The 21,087-nt window shown below is 36.4% G+C and overlaps 1 protein-coding gene across 1 annotated transcript; it reads right to left on the minus strand.

The window, feature by feature from the left end:
- Positions 1-1,050: 1,050 nt before the first annotated feature.
- LOC116182839 (protein mini spindles) lies at positions 1,051-19,215 on the minus strand. The gene is made up of 25 exons (XM_031503393.1): positions 18,943-19,215; positions 18,801-18,875; positions 18,144-18,752; positions 17,674-18,097; positions 17,015-17,197; positions 16,634-16,814; positions 16,313-16,585; positions 11,369-11,567; positions 11,143-11,322; positions 10,875-11,093; positions 10,056-10,828; positions 9,846-10,009; positions 5,582-5,737; positions 5,292-5,533; positions 5,006-5,243; positions 4,783-4,957; positions 4,582-4,736; positions 4,335-4,534; positions 4,103-4,288; positions 3,895-4,054; positions 2,252-2,428; positions 2,011-2,198; positions 1,626-1,962; positions 1,293-1,575; positions 1,051-1,239 (listed from the first exon to the last, which is right to left on the minus strand). The coding sequence occupies exons 3-25, from the start codon at positions 18,743-18,745 to the stop codon at positions 1,088-1,090; spliced, it is 5,847 nt and encodes a 1,948-aa protein (XP_031359253.1). The 5' UTR covers positions 18,746-18,752; positions 18,801-18,875; positions 18,943-19,215; the 3' UTR covers positions 1,051-1,087.
- Between the last annotated feature and the right edge of the window lie 1,872 nt (positions 19,216-21,087).

Consider the following 21,087-nt stretch of genomic DNA (forward strand, 5'->3'; position numbering starts at 1 on the left):
TATGTGCTGCATCAAAATTATGCAAAATTGATACAAGATTGCTATGCATGTATTTATTATGCATGTTTGTTGGGAATATTTTAGAAAAAAGTAATTTTTCTACTTAACCATGAATCGTACGCCGTCTGGCGGCGAAGCTAGAAACTTGAAAATAATTTCCAGCGATTTCTCTTGGCCCCTTTTGTTAACAAAATTTTTTTCCTGAAGCTGTGCACATAACAGTTCCAGAGATATCGCCTGTGCCCATTATTAATGGGACACCCTGTACAAGTGTAAACACAAAATCTACAAGTGAAAAATAAAAGGATAGAACTTTGCATTAAAAGGGCACGAGACGTAAATGGATAAAAAAGAAATTATGAGAGTGGGGGGAAACGCGTCGTCATTGGCAGTGGCGTAATAAACAAAACGGGCATCGGCTTCTGTTTTATGGCAGGTCAAGTCGACAGAACTGACCAGCGCAAAGGAAGTAATATGATGGCCGCTTCCGTCGCGTTCTATGCTATTTCCCACCACCGTTAGATTCTCTCCTTATTTTTGAGTCGTAGAAAAAAATCTCCTACATAATTACATTACCGCTCCCAACTACTGTAAGGCCAAATAAAATTTCTTTACCTTTCCCTTCAGATAAGAAAAGAAACACAAACTCAAAGGAGGAGAAACCCCTCAATTGTAAGTAAAGATTAATTTATTATTATTTTTGATAAACTACAATAACAAACTGATGTAATACATTGCTATGTTATTTAATATGAACAAGTAGTCTATGAAACTTTTGCTTAACATTGTCTCAATTTAGATCTTACAAAAATTTTAAAAACGGAATTGATAAGTACACTAAACGTAAGATTAAGACGTACAAAATACAAACTTTCAATAAATTAATACAAAAATTACATATCAAACAATAAATACTAATCGTAAGCGGCGAGGAGTTTTCGTTGAAAAATAGCTGGACATGATTTATGAACATAAAAGACAAAAAATATTAATTTTGCCTACCAGAAATTCTTACAAAAATAACTTTAGTCGAGGGTCATTATTCGTTTGTTTTCTACCTACTATAAACAGTACATTTTTAAACAATTTATTCAGTTGAGGTACCCTTTTCCGTTGGTTCCTCCCACAGTTTATTCCACATTTGTAATTTATCTTTCCAATAATCTGGGCCTCGACTGTCGTCAGTGGCTACATTTACCGCATCACCGCCAGACAATGATGACGCGCTTTTCTCAAAAACTGCAATCAGTTTAATTAGAACCGAGAGCCATTGCAGGATAGTGATACACTACCGTCATTACTTAGACTTCGCGAGTTTTCGATCGATTTCAGTCCGTTACTAATGTAATCTTGAAAAACGTGGCTGGATTTATGGAGAAACTGATCTAAATCTGCGTCGGGGTTCTGATGAAGAAAATCATAGAGGAGATTGAATCCCTCTTTGGCTTCTTCTTTCTTGCCGATCTTTTGAAATATCTCAGTCATGCGAGTGTGAAAATGACGCGATAACGTTTTCTTTGGTTCAGTCTTTTCAGTTTTAAGTGGCACCTGCTTAATCTCTTCCAGTTTCATGGACTATAAATAAAATGAGTACATCTTGATTTTTTTCCTCTCTCTGAACTTACCTTCAGCAATCGAAGAATGTAAGTTTCTAGTTCGGAATCATTTGTATTAGGGATTTTGCCCAAATGAAGCATGAGTTGTCCGCCTTTCACTTTAACCATAGAATGTAAAATAGTTTTAACAGTCCGCAAGGGAGTATCCATTGGTTTACTCTTCCACCAAATGCTAGGAAAATCTTTTAAGAACATATGAACTTCGTATAGGACACTGTCGTAGTCTATTTCATCTCCCCAACTTGGCATCAGCTTAATTACTCGCCATAAACATTTCATGATTAAATCGACTAATCTGGGTGGCGCTTCTGTTTCTACCGAATCGTGAAGTAACTTGACCAGCGCACTAAACAGGTCAAAGTCAAAATATACATTTCTGAAAATATCACCTTACCATATGGTGTTCGTATGATCGGATCTCTCGATAATTTTTACACACTGCAAGTTAACTACTCTAACGTACATATCACCATTTACGCAGGCCTCCAATTTAGCATCGACCAATAACATTATCAACTGGTTTAGGACATTCTGTAATACGTCCATACTAACCTTTCGCCCTAATAACTTATTTACATAAAACTACAACGAAAATATCGTTTAAACGAGCTTAATTACGTGACAGGTATACATACAGTATCAATAACGGTTAAAATTGACCTATAGATCCTTAAAATTTCCTCATTTGTTTTGGGATCTTCCGTTTGCAGAATTGACAGCTGCGAAATTATTGCCGACATAAACTGGTTTTCATAATCTATCATTGAGCTGCCTTTATTGGATTGAAGAATTTCTTGCATTTGTTCAATCGACTAAAATGATAATCAATGAGAAATACAAAAGGGATGACAGACAAAGATTATTATTGTGATGTACAGGGTGGTCCAAACTGGACACTTTCTTTACTTAATGCTCCATAACTTGCTTATTATTAAAGATAATTGATTTTGTCAAAATTTTTCTTAGAGCACTATTTTATGTAGGACCCACTGCCATACACAGTTTTTATACAGGGTGTCTGGTTTTTCTTAGACGACCCTAAACTATATTTTTTCATATGGACCACCCTATATATTTGGAGTTTTTGAAAAGAGCGTAAAATTTTAATGTATTATATTTATATTAAATATTATTTGCAATATTGCATTTTATACTTTAAAATGTTTTTATTGCAGGCATCTAGGCTTCCATGGTGAACAAAAGATGGAATTGTTTAAAACTTCAATTGGTTACCTGTATTATTTATTTATATATTATATGACTTATTTGTTTTATTCACATGTGTTTTTACGTTCTTAGTTTTTTTTGTGTGTTATTTGAAATTAAAAATATTTGGACACTAATAAACATTTCCAAATAACCAAGAAATTGTCTTTTTACACAATCCAGCCATCTTTGGTTCGCCATGGAAACCTAGATGTGTGCAATAAAAATATTTTGATGTATAAAATGCAATACTGCATAGGCCTACTCCTCCCTGGCTAACCGATCAATCCCGTTTCCTATCCATAAAGAATCACTACAAGTTTCAACTCTGTCTTATGTAATAGCCCATTACCAGGGGCGGACTGGGTACTTACGGGCCAGGTGGAATTGCATAGGTTACGGGCCATTAAAGTATTAGTGTAGTAATGAAGGTGGCGGGGGGGGGGGGGCCTGGTTACACTGTCTTTTTTTGAGCCCCAAAAAAAAATTCTCAGATCGACCCGGAAAAAAATTTTCTTATAGAATGTGGCCTGTAGAATCCATAATTTCAAACAGTTCCAAGATACTAGTTCAAAAGTTACAGCCCTTTGAATTTTTTTTCGAAATTGGTTTCTAGTCTATAACTTTTAATTGAGAAGTCTGATCGAAAAAGTACGAATTGATTTGGATTCTACGCACCCAAATTAATAAGAAAAAGTGTTTTCCCGAGAAATTTTGGTCTAGTCGATTTTTGGTAAAAAAGGAAGGTTATACACTGCCTTTTTTTGAGCCTCGAAGAAAAATTGTCTCAGATCGACCAGGAAAAAAAAATTCTTATAGAATGTAGCCTGTAGAATCCATAATTTCAAACAGTTCCAAGATTGGGCTACAAAATTTTTTAACAACCTAACATCAACCCCAATTAGAGAAACGTGTTAATAATTTATTAATAGTGCAAGAAACTAAATACAGCACATACTTATAAATTTCCAACTGGCCATTATGATCTACAGGCCAGGTGGCAATCGCCACCCGCCCCCTCGGGCCAGTCCGCCCCTGCACATTACAGTTTTTAGTTTTGACGCAGTCTTACCTTAAAAGCTAAATTATGATCAGATGATCCCATGTTATCAATGGTTTTTTCTAACAGTGCATCTTTGACAGGTCGAGGACTAAACTGCAGATGACCTATGGACGATCTCGAAAATGTTTCATTGGGAAGTATGGGCTTAGGCGGTGATACAGGCATTGCCCTAAAATATTTCCAAATTAATTCTTCACTAAGGTACTAAGGAGTTTACTTCGCTCTCGCGTCTGATAATGATGGCACACTGAGTTCCTCCTTAAGAAAGTCTAAATCAAATTCTTGTAACTGAACTTGAGTAATGGGAGCTTTGCAGCTATCTAACTCTCTCATAATTTCTGGGTCTAACTGGAACGGACCCGTACACTCGGGCATGTCTTGTTGAACCTTTTTTTCCATTGTACTACAATTTAGCATGTCACACACTATCATAGTTTAACTTAACTTACGGTATAACAGGGATATCATCTTCGTCATCTTCCTCCAAAGTGCCGTTTTCTTCCACATCTTTGACAGGAGATTCCATACTTGCACGCTGCGGAGACTTATTAACATATTCCATTTGGGGCTCAGTTCGATCGGCTTTAGGCGAAGGTCTTTTTGCACGTTTAATACGTTCTTCTAACAATGACATATCCTTATCTGAAATCTAAATGCCCCTACAATGAGGTGCAAATTATAGGAGGCGTTACTAACCTGACCCACCATTTTCAAGACTTTTTCGCCAACAATAAAGTAGGCCTGAACAATGCAGTTTAAAGCCGCATTCCGAACGGCATTATCTCTATCTGAAATTTGCTTTGCAACTTCTTTAAGACACACTGCGGGTGACGGCAGACACACTCCAAGCCCTACACATGATATGTATTAATTATGAAGTATGCGACCGATGGTTACCGTAATTTTCAATGAGTGACCCCATTATATCTAAACACTCAGTACGTTGACGCGCATTTTTTGATTTTATTCCTTCCATCACATAAAAGAACAGCCGACTAACTGTAAATATTAATGCCAATTGCCTAAAAATTCCTTTAACGTTATTTCTAACTGTATCCTTAGGATCGCCAGCCTTCAAATCTCGCAATGAATGGTTTGCATAATGGTACACAATACTCACTTTTAAAACCAAGTAGGGAATAAAGGCAGAACCTTCATTTTCTAACATGTGATATTTGCTTTCAATCAAAAATTTGAATACAATAAACAAATACTCCAACCCTTTTAATATCACTGCCGGATTTGTATCAAAAAATCTTAACGTTAACCATTTAAGAATCAAATCCAAATTCGATATTAGAGCCGGTCCATTTCCTGGGAGATCTTCTATCAAAGATTCTAGAGCTTTTATGTGAAACCTAAAAGTAATGTGAGCATTCAAAGCATTTCTTTTATTCGAGTATTACCTAAAATCGATATGAAACATGTTCGAGATCAGGGTCCTATTTATATTGGCGGCAAGCATCTGTTCTTTCAGGAGTTCAACAAATTCTTCTCTCGGGGTCGTAAAATTCCACTTTAAAACCTTAAGCTTGTTCTCGTCAATTGTACGCTGATGCTTCAAATTGTTTATTGTCATCAGAGGGGACGTATCGATATCGTCGTCCTTTTTACGAGCCGATGACGGTTTTATTACAGTCGCCACGCCCTGAGGTAAGTTGCAATGTTATTACTAATAATAGCTTCATTCGCATACTTTTGGTTTTACCGCATTTTTGGAGTTTGCCACCGGTTTGGTACCTCTAACCGCTTTGTCTTCGGGAGAGGATTGTTTTGGTTTCGGCAACGGTTTCGCCGGTAGGTTCGGGCGCGCTTTGTCCAAAGCTGCTACAACCACAGTTTTTGAGCCCGGCTGAAGAAAAAATGTTAAATTTAGTGGTTGATGCTTTCACTATCAAAGAAAAAGTGTTGCTCCCTCATTTTAATATGGCACGCATTATACACTTATTACTGTCAATATAAATACAGGTTAATACAAAGCATCAGGTGGCATCTATATTTGTTATTTGTTAATAACAACCACTATTTTTTATTACATATGCTTAAAACGCATGTAGAAACGTAAAAAATTTAGAATATCATTATTTGTATTACATGTTTCTTTCTTTAACAACTCAATTAAATACAGATGCACGTCATTGTTCATAGTTTTTAAGTTTGTTGCAAATTTTTAATAATTTTTGCTTTTGCTTTGACAAAACTAACAAAAGACTAACGATTTTTTGACGCAAACTAGTAAAGTTGGGCAACAAGCAACTGGACAGTCCAGAGCTTTCTTAACAGGGCCCCTTGGTAAGCTCTTTTATTTTCTAAAACTGAATAGAAGCGAGATTAGGAAGATCACTAGTGTTCTCATGGGGCACTGGACCTGACCAACATTGGGATTGTAGGAGAGTCCACATGTAGATTCTATGGTGAGGCAGATGAAACTATCGAGCACGGCAGAGGGAGAAATAGACATCAGCTCCTTGGCTAGAGTTATCTGGAACCGAGGAGGTTGAAGCAACTTAGACTAAACAGGGTCCTATCTTTATTGAGAGAAGAGAGCTCTGAACCTAGTGGTAAAAGAAGAGGGGCAGGTACAATGGGTCTTTTATGTGCCTAAGTGTAGCCTGGTCTAGCTCCCGTTATGAATAGGTTCCCAATAAAATCCCGTTCACGGTAAGTTCCATTTTTTCTCATTCCCGTTAGATTTTCAGGAAGTTTTACAATATCAGAATCCTTTGCATCTAACCACTCCCCAAAATTTCATCGGAATCGGAACGGTTCAGCAAACAACATACATTCATATTTATTTATTAATCTACGATGGTGTCCTTATTAGAGATTCATCATGGCCAATTGGATGTTATTACAGCTTTTACAAAAGTACTAGTGTTCTTATGAACATTTAGGTATTTCAAAAAGCACATAAAATGTATTTGGACTATTGCAGATTAAATTTTGAATGATACACATGAATCACATCATTAATGAAAGTTGTGTAACTAAAACCACTCGGCTATGCCTCATGATTTTAATGTTACATGCATTTCATTGTTCATATCGAACTTGTATCATAATAACTGACGCCATCTATTAGTTATATTGAGATTTAAAGTGATGGAAAAGAGAAAAATTGTTCCGTACAATTTTTTGTAAATTATTTATTATAGTATTTGTCCCTTTAAACCCGCTGCAGTGTAATAATTTATAAAAAGCCTTATAATATCAGGTTCCCTTCCACGAATTACAGGAAAATAGATCGGTAACTAACATGTCCTTGTGGACACAGGTATCGTTTTTGTCTACTAAGGAAAACAATGGATCAAATCATGGGTGATTCACGAGATGATTTTTAAATATTTATTCGAGTTGTGAAAAACACAATTATCCGAGGTAATTACATGTTCAACCTAGGTCATTCAAACCACCGGTTAAATCATCATTCGGTGAAGAAAGCACTTACAAAGTTTAAAAGCGTGTAAAAGCATGTTACTGCAGAAGGACCGCCTATAAGTTGTCGATGTAACACAAACATTATGACTGTAATAAAAAGTGGCGCCATCTATACTTCACTGTAATTTTTTAGAGACATATCCCAGTACAAGCGTTAACTTTAAACAGAAACGTATAAGAAATCATGGCAAAGCGGCTCTATTTTATAAGAAGGGTTGAAAATGACTCCATTTACTAATTCACAATGATTGTTAATAAAAAATGTTTAACATTGAGTCAACCATCAAAATAAGTAATAATATACAGGGTGTTCCAATTAAAAAAATACAACTATCATTCTCTACAAGTGTGTGAGCGACCTTATACATTATTTCAATTTATCACAGATATGTAAATTTTTAACAGTCCTATAACTTTTATATAAGACATTTTTTTTCCTAACCCTGTATGTATATTTTGTAAATAAATCATTGTTAAGGTGACCCAATAAATGAAAAAAAAAATAAGAACACCAGCGCAACACCAAAAGACAGCTATTTTCCTTCATTTGAGATTTTCTCTTAAATTTGATTACATCCTAAGTGTTTTGAGCGCTATATTCAAAAAAGTGTCCTTTAATCGTACCAACATGGTACCAACTTAGGTCGCAGAATTCATAATTCTACAAGTCAAGCATTGCGGGTGGTGCACGGTAAGTAGGAACATAGTAATTTAACATGGGAAATTAGTTTTATGCAATATCCTGCCCTCCTGTACATTTTACAGAAAAAACTGTAGAGTTTCAGTTGTTCAGAATTAAAAGGTGCATACAAAACTGTTTTTATTTTATTAAGCTTTTGGTATACCCGCAAATTTAAAGATAAATTTCAACATTTTTGTTATTAGTAGCAATAGCCATGACTTTTGTTGTTTTATGAATAGTTATTAATAACAGAGATGTTGAAATTCATTTTTAAATTTGCGGGTATACCAAAAGCTTAATAAAACATGTAAAAACAGTTTATATACTGAAATTGACGCCATTGGTACCGCCACCAGAGCCACTAAATCCCTTGGTTACCGGAAATGAGCCAGATTCTATATTTTTTTTACTCATATTCAGAAATACAATAATTGCATTCAAATGACGGCATTTGGCGCAACAAAAAAAAGGTACATTGCTAGCTCTGAATCGACAAAAGCAACTAGAAGTGAGTGCGTTTATTTTTTATTATTTTGGGGAGAGATTGGGGAGATTTTGGGGCAAGTGTGTAAAAATCTCTTTTCCGGCTAAATGGTTGAACCGATTTAAACCAAATTTGCTACACATATTCTTAGACATAAAAAGGCAAAATCGCCCATGCACAGGTGGGGCGGGTGGTACCTGTGCTAGCCACAGCAAATTTTTTGAAATAATTTTTTGTTATTGTTTATTCCAGTCCGAATTGAATAGGTATTCATAGCTAAGAAAGAGGAACACGTCCGTCGGGTCAGCTAGTATGTAATGAAAACGATAGTAGTTGCCATTAAAAAAATATGTTTGCCATCCACCATGCAGAAGTGCGCCACTAACAACAAATTAGATTGTTGCAAACTTTTTATAACCGTGGATACCATAAAAATTTCTTTGCAAAAATTGTAGTTTTGAAGATATTCCGTGTTCCAGACAAAATTTCCACACTGTATACAAAGGCTACTTTAAACAAAAAAAAAACATGCAATGAATTTGTTGAATTACAAATTATGATTTAAAATTCTATTTTTGATAATAGAGCATAGTATTAGCACTTCACTTCACTAAGCGTGCATTATCTGCTGCTCAATAGAGGGCGCTTTTAAGTATACCTAAATGCGTTTCCCATAAAATGCATAAGGTTAGCAATCTGTTGTATGTGTAGATCTGTGGTATTAGCTAACGTAGAATAAATTCTCACAGACGCCTACATACATTTTTTGCTTTGACTATTAAATGTAATTTGATCTACGAAAATAAGTAAAGGGATGTTCACCAGGTCATGGAAGAGATCATATAATTTAAATTATACTATACAGAAACCAACTGAATAATCGCATAGTACCACAATTCGACACGATGTGGGGGCACTTATCAGGTAGAACCCCTATAATGAATAAACAATGGTAGTAGTTTCTTTAAAGTAAAACAAAACATGAAGTCTTTACAAGCAGAGAAGGGAAAAGTTCAGAACTATGGTGGAGCATGAACATAAGCTTCAATTGTGGCACTTTGATTCGTCATGTGTTTGCAAATGAAACCTATCATCATTTAATTAAAGGAGGAAAGGGACACTGATTGGCTAATGATTATCTTCCTATCTTCTGTTAAATAACCTCGATAATAAAATCTCATGGTAGTGGTAGAGACAACAACAAATTTGATAGTTTCATGAATGAAAAATTATTTACAAAAGACATTCTAATAAATGAGGGGCTTTTAAAATGAAGTAAGTAATAAAAATGCAGTATAAGAGACTAAACATATTTAAAATGAGGGATTAAGTTGTTTTCAAGACAGCAGGGTTTACCTTTAACTTTTCAGTTTGTTTATTCATACTCTCATAGCTCAGATGAATCATCAAGCCCAATACCGCGTCCTGAGCATTCTTACGAACATCTGCGTTTCGATCTTCTAAATTGGAATACAAATGCGGAATACACGCTACGAGTTCTTCTTTGGGAACAGTTTTAACTAAAATATCCGTAAGACCCTCCACTTTTATCGACAGATCACTTACTTTGAGGCAACTTCTCGGCCAACCACGTCCAAAGTTCACTTCTGAGAGTAGGCGACCCGGCTTTCAATGCGTCTGCAATCATTTCCCCATCGAAAAATTCCTTATAAGCGCACAAATCGCCCCACGAGTTTAAACAAGCGACGGAAGCCGTACGGATCCACACTTTACTATCGCCGAGACATTGCAGAAAGCCGGGGAGCAAAACCCGTACGTATTGTCTACAGGGGGCGCCCATCGCAGTGGCAATATTTTCGCAAATGTTGAGCGCAGTTTGTGAAATTTTACCGTTACTATCGACAAGGCGTAATGCTAAGGCTTGCGGCAGGTCGCCGATGTTAGGCTTAATAAATTTCGCCTCGGAGATAATCGTGGTGACTTTGGTTAGTGCCTCATTTCGTACTTTCCAATTTTTATCGGCCATTTGTTCAATTAGCGGCTCACTAATTTGTGAACTAATGTCGGTTCTCGGTAACAAATCCTGAATATTAACCTCTTCCGCTTGTACCGGTTCCTCCTCTTGGTCGGAAACATCTGTTTTCTCTCTTTTCAGACCTCGAACGGGTAACGGTGGTTTTTCATTTGTGTACTTATCAAATTCTGCATTTATTTGTTCTCTCAAAGCCGGCTTTTCGTTTTCAAAGAACACGTGCAATGTAGGGCCCATGTACAGGTAGAGAGTGCCAACTAAGGAAATTGCGGCAGTCCGAACGGCCGGGTTGGACGATGCCAACGCTTTCTTCGCGTTTTCTATAAGCGACTTGGCATTCATATTCCTAAAGATTACGCAATAGTAGGCATTTTTAAAAAATTGTAACGTACGAAAATCCAAACTCTTTCATTGCATTCGACAGCCAGAAGAGAGACTCTTGTAAAACCTTCGGGCTTTTCTGAACTAAAGCAAAATCCATTACCAGACTGGCTACAAAATCAAATTTCGTAGCCTCTGCAATGGAGAGCAGTACGTCTCCTGCTAAGGAACCATTTTTCGCATCTCCCAATTTTTCCGTAATATCATTGACGCATATTTCGGCTGAGGTTCTAAAAGTAATAATAGAATTTTTTGTTTTAGCATAAACAAAAGACTTACGTGGAAAAAGAGCAATTTTCGGCAATGTGCTTCAGGGTGTCTAGGCGTGCTTTCAACACCTGAAAATTTGTATCTTTCAATCCTGGTTTCTTATTGAGCACTTTCACTAGAGCTTGAGTTGGCGCACTACTGGCGTCAATTGCTTGAACTTGTTGCAAGAAGTCCTCCACCGCCGCTAATCTAAGACCTCCTTCAGTAACGGTACACAATTCAATCGATGTTTTACCTGTTTTTCCAGTTACTATCAGCAAGACCGCTCAACGTTTCCGGTTTAAGTATATCAGCTACCAATTCAACAGCTTCTTCTTCACCCAACTCTCTCTCCCTTGTTTTTTCAATTATGGCCTTATTAGACTTACACTTAACAATCGTGGCGGACCCTGATGATATTGGGGCAGCTGGTTTCTTCCTTTGTGCGCCAGTAGCTGTTGAAACATTTATTTTAAAATGAATGACTTTCAAATGTAATAAAAAACTTAAACACTGACACTAGCATAAATTATTTCCTCACGTATGTAAAGTGTGATAAAAACCAGGTGCCAGAACAGCTTCCTAGCTCAAACCAGATATTAAAATAGGAGGGGAGCTCAGTAGGGGATTTTGACTATTTTGAGATTTACTTGAGCGCGTCAGATAAAAGTAAGGTGGGTTACCTACATGTTGAAAAGTCTGCATTTCAATCAAAGCTCACGATTTGATCGTGACCCAGGTGACAAACTTCCATAAAAAACAAACGATACCTTAATATTCTCGAACGCGTTGGATTTTCAAGAAAACAATTCAAGAATAACTGAAAAAATACAAGCTGTCGATTTCCAAAAATTGTCAATAAAGTTTAAGCAGGTGAAGGTCAGCTGACTGAAATCATGTAGACGAGGTGTTCGTGTCATAAATTATACATACAACACACTTAAATAAATCCAGTTTTCCACCCTTCCCCAACAGATTAAGATACCTCCAATGCCAGAGACACGTGGGAATATATACCATCAATATCTGACGCACTCGAATATTTTCATGTGACTACATTACTAAAAACCTGCAATAGACACCCCCCCCCTCACCCTGGTGAAGGGATGTACTTACTTTTTTTCTTTCTACCATCTAATCTACAAAGTTCAATTGGTCCCTACGAACCTGAAGTAAATTTACATTTAGCATCATGGGCTCCCCTACTTTAAAGCACGCGCAACGACGGAGTGCCTTTATGCATTGAAAGTGCTTTAACGACCAATTATCCATGTGTTTCCTATAGTATTTTCTGCAAAATAATTTAAATAAGGGAAATAAAAATCATAACGGGCTGTCAATTCGTAATCCCATTATCATGGAAATGTCACTTGACGTTTGCGTATAAAAATCACAGTCTTTGTAAATAAAATGACTTCGGTTGAAAAAGATAATGTAATTCAATGGATTGTTGCAAAAGCAAAAGAGTTGGTAGATGCCTATTATAGAGAATCTGCAAATGTTTTCGCGGACGAATAGGAAGCTTATGAACAAAGTCTTAAATGCATCGTTAATGGTAGCATTGGAGGAAATGTCAAAGGTACTTAAATCTTCTATTGATTGGTGCATTAATTCAAAACTTCAAAAGTTACCGCGATTAAGAAACGGAACAGGTTTGGCAGAATACCCTAAATTTACATTTACATAAAGCGACGCAAGATTTTTTATTTCAGCCCCAGGTGACAGTTTCATAATAATAGTTTTGGGGGAAAATTTTTTTTAGTTTTTTAACTTGGAAATTTTTTTCTCCGTTTTTTTTTTGTAATAAAACCTGGCACAATTTTTGCAGGTTGTACACATAATTTCATACAAACTTTGAGTTTTTTGAAAAAAAAAAGGTTCAATGTCGTGCCGGCACTCCAAAATGATTTTTTTTCCAAAAACCGACCCATTATTTTTCGATTTTCGTTTCAGTGTGCCTAATATATCCCAAAGTCGAACAAAATCCGTCGAGTTGTTATCTCGGACATATGTATGTACGGAAGGATCGCCACAGGAATCTTCATAAATTTGCGAGATACAGGTTAAATGGGGACAAAGTTGTCCCTTTTTGAGACTAAAGAAACGCATTTGAAAATCTTTCCATTTTCCCTAATTTAAACGGTCGGAAATGAACAGTTTCATTGGCACCTTCTATGGTCACTTTTTTTTCAATGAATCTGAATCTGTTAACAGCATTTACATAACACGCTAAACGTAGAAGCTACAGGGTGCTACTTTCCAAATTTGTATGGGCGCCATATTGAATTTTTAGAGAATGAGCACTTTGTAGGACAAAAAAAGAAAAATAATGACTCATTTCTCAACAAAACATATATACATGGGCAACTAGATTTTGCTGAATCAACATAGCTATGATGGCGATGCATTCAAGTGAATTTTTTCATTCCGTAAAAATTCAATATGGCGGCTATAAGAAATAAGGAATAGCCTGTAGGTCTTACATCTAGTGTGTTATGGAAATTCTGTTACCGAATTCAGATTCAATTAAAAAAAGTGCCTACCCCGTTCATTTCCGAAAATAAAAATTAAAACGAAATTTGACATTTTTAGTTTTTTTGTGATATATTAGCCATTTTCGAAGATTTTTAAAAAAAATTTTAGTCACAAAAAAGGGACAACTTTGGCTCCATTTGACCTACCCCAAATCTCTCACCGTTAGGTCCGTGTGGTACAGTTCAGTTCAAACTGGACTGTGGTGCTAACGGTCCCCGGTTCGAATCCGGGTTCGGGTATGGATATAATAATAATAATGGTCATTTATTGAAGGATAACACTGTACATACTAATAAACAGAATTCATGACTATTAAATAGGAAATAAAAAACTAACGTCAGAGTCACCTTCAATAGGGCGAAGTTCAGATTTATGAATAGGAAGTTTCATAATGTGATTTAACCCTAATACTTAACAATAATTTTTATTGAAAGAAAGAATACGTCCCGAGTACAAAATTGAAATTATATTAATTAATTTAATATGAATTAGTTGGTTGTTTAACTGATTAGTGGCGTGCCATTTGCAATAAAGGGCAATAATAATTTATAGATAAAGAAGAGAGGAAGTTGATTAATAAAAAAAGAGAAAAATATCAAGATAAATAAAAAAACAAAAAAAGAAATTTTAAGTACTATTTGTAAATGTATAGTGGGTTGGGTTGGTAGAGCAGCCTTGGCTGAAACCCCGCCCACTCAAAAATAAAGGCAAATAAATATTCCCACTGGTACGTTCAAATAACAAACAAGACCATCTTGAACCTTGAGCAATCCTATTGTTTAAATAAAAAGGAGATGTGCAGTACCATGTAGTATACTAATTCCTTAACAAAATTTAGTTGAATGGAAAAACCAAAAGAACAACTCCTTCTTAGGACCTTGTGACCATAAAATCAAAACCACAAGACAGACGGGTCTGACTGTCCATTAAGCTCAGTAAAACTAAAAGAAACCGAAAAACCATCGTATAAAATAATATATGGTGTATAGACTTTTCAGACTCTCTTTAGCACAAAATGAATTCAGTCTATGATCAATGCAATGCAAGAAAGAGAGAAAATTTCAGCTCATATCACACTTTCACTAGTGGAGTCTTATGGAGTTTGCTGACAAAAACCTTGTAATGCGTAGTCACTTGGCCGTTTTCAAAAATTTGGTTCTGAATTTGTATTTTGGTCAACACAGGGAAACTTCCACACGTACCGCTTCATAGCGAACGTGAACGAAAGTATGTCAGGCGATAACAAGAAACGGTTTCCACGATCTCTTCAAACCTAAAAGTTTCTTTCCTCTCTGTTTAAAGCCGAGCACGTGGAAAAAATACAGGTTTACTATTAATTGAAAAGAAAAATGGAATTCGAATAAAACCAGAGCATTAGATCTTCAATTTCAGATTTTAAGAGGAGATAGGATCAAACTTCCACAGGGTAAGGGCTATGAGAACATTTTTTATTACAGAGCTACCCGTGAGTTTATAAATTGTCATATTAAATGCCAGTGCCATAGAAGTTTAATTTTATTTCATGCAAGAAAGGTTTTCAGCCCATTTATTTTTTCCACACGAAAACGCAATGGCTTGCCTACCGTAAACCATTTATTGTTTATAACTAGTTACGAAATGTACTGTTTTTTCTGGACCTTCTATACTGCATAACGTTCTCATGTAGTCTCCAAAACTGAAAAGAATATTTTGAACAGGGGCGGCTACTACTAAGGGCCGCATGGCCGCGCGCCCCTCCTGAAAAAATCACAGAAAACAGAAAAAAGAATTTGTTTTTTGTTTATCATTGTCTTAACTTCGCAAGAATTAATTCAATGTCCTATACTTAATTATAATCATAATGTAATAATAATCGTAGACTTATTGCGGATCGTAACAAATTCTACGAAAACTAAAATAAACTGGATTGAAGATTTCTTATTTGTTATTTGAATGCACACAATGACCAGCGACAGCCACACGCCCTCGCTGTCATTCAAGGGCACACGGCGCGCGTGCTCGGCCGCGAAGGCGTTGCCATGACAACAGACAGTAGCATGCGCACTGCACTACTTTCAGTCTGTTCATTTAGATTAGCCTTTGGCCGCACATCTTTAGCGGCTGGAACTCGGCAGTGTCCGGTGTTACGTTGATTTGTATCGAGTTTTCACACGAACGAGATTGAGATTGCCGTTATATGGAAAAAATTCGTATTATGAACGTCTATATTTTTGTATAAAATAATTTTTAATTGAAATTCAGAAGTGCCAGGAAAACGCGTGACCTTGAAAATTTTTAAAAATTTTCCCTGCGGCGCAAAGTGGTCTCAACCCCCTCCTTTTGCCATCGCCGCATTTGATAATGTATACAAATACATCTTCGCCCCCCCCCCCCCATACTCAAAGTCCACGGGCCGCCACTGATTTTGAAATACCAAAATCTACCAGAAAAGCCATTGAATACTAGAGAATTGTGAGAATATCACCCATGTGCATAAAAGAATAGCACAGTACCAACCCCCAGACTGTAAAACAGATAACAAATGTAGATCAACATTTAAAGACCTAAACACCAATTAATTTCCTTACCACACTGATTTCTCGCAGATGTGTTAAATAATTATTTATTAACAAATTTTAACAAAGAGGAAACAGCTTTTAGTAGGCCTTTTGTGATGGATGCCTACCTGTACCTGGCCGTTTAGGCTTGGCAGCATTTGTGGTTTTTTCCGGAATGGGTTCCTTGGCTTTCGGTTGAGGTGGCGCACTCTTCTCAGACGCTGCCTTCTTACCGGATGCCACTTTAACACTAATGACGGCTTTTTCACAACACTCCTTAATTTTGGTCATTTTAAGGTTATCTTTTTCGATCTCTGTAATAAACGGTCCGATCGCCTTTTCTCCTACCAGCTTCATTAAGGTACCAAGTGCCTCCGAAGAACAATCTCGTACTGTCGGATCTTAAAAATGGAACAAGAGTAACGAGTAATAAAAAAAATGGAATCTACCTGGCTCGTTAATATTCTTAATCAGTGCTGCCGAATACGTTTTGAGTAATTTTTTGTTTAAGGATGTAGGTGAAGTTTTTGCAAAAGCTCGTGATAAGAATGACGCTGTTTCGGCTTTAACTGAAGGATTTTTACTATTTAAAGCTTCTACCACATCCTCCAATATCACCTCGACAGTTATCTAATACAAAAACCAAGAAATGTAATTGGGAACATTCAGTGGTCGAAGTGGCAAATATTTTTTACCGGTATGGCTGAACTGATAAAATTTTAGTATTGTATGTATGCGTATATTATCATGAAAAAACTTTATCCATTATGCCTATGTGGATAAATTTATTACCGGTATGTTTCACAAAAACCAAAAATCTATCGGTATGCCATACCGATTGCCTCTCGTATAGCTAGTACAACATTCTGCTTTTTTTCTTTGAACTTTTCTAAGAGCGTCGGGACACAAAAAGCGGCGTACTGTTGAAAACGCTTCTTTAAACCGTTGGCTAAACAGGCCAGGTTTTTCGCAGCTAACGCTATTACTACCACATTTGTGTCCTTTTGGATTATCTGTATATAGAATTTAATGGGATTAGTAATTTTACTATGACATGTTGGGTTCTTGGGGCCGGACTTTCATCTTTCAGTTAAATTTATCTGATAGATAATATCTATATTGATAAGTTGCCATGGAAATTAACTCAAAAGTGCTACCAGGAAACATCGCAACAAGAATATTGTAAACATCAACACATCTACCAGTTAATTTTGATTAATTCTTGTGAAATTGATTTATTTTTAAAATGGCAGAAATAAAATAAATTTGGTTTTGAGTTTGTATTTTGTTAAACAGGAAAACCTACACATCTACCGCTTCATAATGAAGGTGAACAAAAGTATGTCCGGCCAAAACAAGGTAAGTATTGGAGAAAGCAAGCGAGGTTTGCCACAACCACGAGGTTTCTGTTGGTTGTTAAGCCACACCCCTTGAGTTCAAATTCAAGATTTGTATTAATCAGCTATTCTTTTCTATTTAAACAACCTACTTTTTTTAAAGCTCGAATCAAGTCACCATAGTCTCCATTTTCTAACTTGGGTGTTTTTATTAACTTCTCCAATAACTCCAAAGCCTCCTTCCTTTCCTGCCACTTCTTGGCTTCCAATTGCTCATAAAAATTTTTCGGCAGCTTCGAGAGAATATCGACGGGATCTGCAATATCATAAGGATCCAATGTTGGAGTGCTATAACCCTCCTCTTCCACATCTTCGTCACCTGCGCGAACAAAATACAAAAACTGTCTCCACATTAACGATTTACCTTCAGCTTCTTCGGTTTCTGCGGCTAACTTTGCCTGCTTCTCTTGCTGTGACCGAATGTAGCGAGTTGGCGTTACCTTTTGGCCTTCCACCTTTGCAAATTCTGCTTCCAGCTCCGTTACTTGAACAGGTTGCAGGTTATTCAGTTGAGATCTACAAAAACAAAAATTACTCCACCAAAAAAAAAAGTTCAGTCCACCTTAAAGCGGGTCCAATCCACTTAAACATTTCGACCACCATTAAACGAGCTTCATCCCTTACACTCTTGTCTCTGTCCGCAAATAGTGTCTGTATTTTCTTAATTAACGGCTTGGGATTAACAATTTTTGACCCAAACTCCTTTAAAGCAGCCGTTACGGCGGTAATACAAGCTGCTACAATTTTGGGATTCTTCTGATCCATTCCCTTGATAAGTTCCTCTTGGACGGCCTCGTATTTTTCTATTTCGACATACATTAAAGTGATCTGCATTGCCAATTCACGCGTTTTTGTCTTCGGTGCCGCAATACATTTAGTTACTATTCCCGACATGACATCGTTAACTGTTTTGCCGGCGTGTGCGTAATTTTCTACATATGCGAGTGCCGCCTCGAGCCCCTTCTCTTGACCCACCGCGTTACTGTCGCTTACGAATTTCTTAATTAAACCTAAGTATCTGGAAAATTCTGGAGATTTCTCGTCATCGATTTGTTTAAAAAGTTTCGCCGCATCTTCGTATCCGCTTACTCTGGCCTTCCATTGTTTGTGAACGCAACGATCTTCTGTTGATAATTTCTTCCATTCCTCGTCTTCTGTGGCCATTTTTATTCTGCAAACAAAGTGGTGCTTACTGAAAGCGGGTTACAGTTTTACATACATGCAAGTGCAAGGTCAATTCTTCCACAGATGAGTTCACAAAACTGGAACAACCTACAAGATGAATCACACCTGTCTGGGAAACAATTAATAAAACTCCCCAATTATTTCAAAGAAAGAACAACAAATAATAGCGTACTCACCAAACAATTAATAAACAAGTCTTGTACAACAAATTTTTCTACTATTCAAATACGACAAAGCAATGACAGTTTTTTCTTTGAATTCTAATCAAAATGTCCGATTCAAAATGTAACCCCACTACTCCAATATAAAACAACAACAAAAATTTGAGACGTTTGTTAACAATAAATAAAATTATCAATCTAAATGCGTTAAACGGTACAATAAATTATTCAAGCATTGTTAAATTGTTACATTTTCAACAATTAACGTTCATTTTACTTAAACTAGCTGTCAAAACTGAGGATCGATTTAAAACTAATCACCAATAGAAACACAAGGATAGCGAACACTGATTTTGATTGGTTGCTCTTCGATTAAGCAAAATATTACCAGTGGCGTTTCGTGTATCACTGAATAGATGAATTCATACCCGAAAATATTTTTAATTAAGTTTATGGGGCAGGGGTAGTATGGAAAACCACCCAGCGCAGGGGCGGACTGGCCCGAGGGGGTGGGTGGCGATTGCCACCTGGCCTGTAGATCATAATGGCCAGTTGGAAATTTATAAGTATGTGCTGTATTTAGTTTCTTGCACTATTAATAAATTATTAACACGTTTCTCTAATTGGGGTTGATGTTAGGTTGTTAAAAAATTTTGTAGCCCAATCTTGGAACTGTTTGAAATTATGGATTCTACAGGCTACAATTCTATAAGAAAAATTTTTTTCCGGGTCGATCTGAGACAATTTTTTTTTCGAGGCTCAAAAAAAGGCAGTGTATAACCTTCCTTTTTTACCAAAGTTCGACTAGACCAAAATTTCTCGGGAAAACACTGTTTCTTATTAATTTGGGTGCGTAGAATGCAAATCAATTCGTACTTTTTCGATCAGACTTCTCAATCAAAAGTTATAGACTAGGTAGAAACCAATTTCGAAAAAAAATTCAAAGGGCTGTAACTTTTGAACTAGTAGACCAATCTTGGAACTGTTCGAGATTATGGATTCTACAGGCCACATTCTATAAGAAAATTTTTTTCCCCGGTCGATGTGAGGCAAGTTTTTTTCAGGGCTCAAAAAAAGGCAATGTATAACCTTCCTTTTCTACCAAAAATCGACTACACCAAAATTTCTCGGGAAAACACTTTTTTTTATTAATTTGGGTGCGTAGAATCCAAATCAATTCGTACTTTTTCGATCAGACTGCTCAATCAAAAGTTATAGACTAGAAACCAATTTCGAAAAATAATTCAAAGGGCTGTAACTTTTGAACTAGTAGCCCAGTCTTGGAACTGTTTGAAATTATGGATTCTAGAGGCCACATTCTATAAGAAAATTTTTGTCCGGGTCGATCTGGGACAATTTTTTTTTCGGGGCTCAAAAAAAGGCAGTGTATATCGACTACACCAAAATTTCTGGGGAAAATACTTTTTCTTATTAATTTGGGTGCGTAGAATCCAAATCAATTTGTACTTTTTCGATCAGACATCTCAAGCAAAAGTTATAGACTAGAAACCAATTTCGAAAAAAAATTCAAAGGGCTGTAACTTTTGAACTAGTAGCCCAATCTTGGAATTGTTTGAAATTATGGATTCTACAGGCCACATTCTATAAGAAAATTTTTTTCCGGGTCGATCTGAGACAATTTTTTTTTCGGGGCTCACCTGGCCTGTAGATCGTAATGGCCGGTTGGAAATTTATAAGTATGTGCTGTATTTAGTTTCTTGCACTATTAATAAATTATTAACACGTTTCTCTAATTGGGGTTGATGTTAGGTTGTTAAAAAATTCTGTTTTAATTGAAGTGTTTTACAATGAATTTATCATTTTTTGTCGTAGCATGAAGTGCTGAAATACAATGATAGGCGGCGCACCTCGGATTGTATATTTTGTTACTTTTAATTATCAGCTGCAATTTAAAAAAAAACTGTATGGTAATTGATTTTCGAGAAAGGAGTACTTTAAAATGTTTTTGTGGTGCACCTCAGAGCCCCCCCCCCCCCCGCCTGTAGCCTATGCAATTCCACCTGGCCCGTAAGTACCCAGTCCGCCCCTGACCCAGCGCAAAACGAGTCGATTACCTTTTCCAGAAAACTACCATTTCAGTTGCTTTTGGGAAACTCTTTCGTGATCCCATACCATGACCCAAAATGTTTAAATCAATTG

The sequence above is a fragment of the Photinus pyralis genome, unplaced genomic scaffold (assembly GCF_008802855.1).
Source record: "Photinus pyralis isolate 1611_PpyrPB1 unplaced genomic scaffold, Ppyr1.3 Ppyr1.4_unclustered_Scaffold778, whole genome shotgun sequence".
Lineage (NCBI taxonomy): Eukaryota > Metazoa > Arthropoda > Insecta > Coleoptera > Lampyridae > Photinus > Photinus pyralis.

Bases quoted from the DNA above. Each gene is read 5' to 3' on its own strand.
- LOC116182839 (XM_031503393.1), bottom strand. From the start codon at position 18,745: ATGGCCACAGAAGACGAGGAATGGAAGAAATTATCAACAGAAGATCGT. The intron at 11,323-11,368 runs GTAAAACATCGA...AGGAGGTCTTAG, and splicing joins GATAGTAACTGGAAAAACAG to ATTAGCGGCGGTGGAGGACT. The intron at 5,244-5,291 runs GTAATACTCGAA...CATTACTTTTAG, and splicing joins ATGTTTCATATCGATTTTAG to GTTTCACATAAAAGCTCTAG.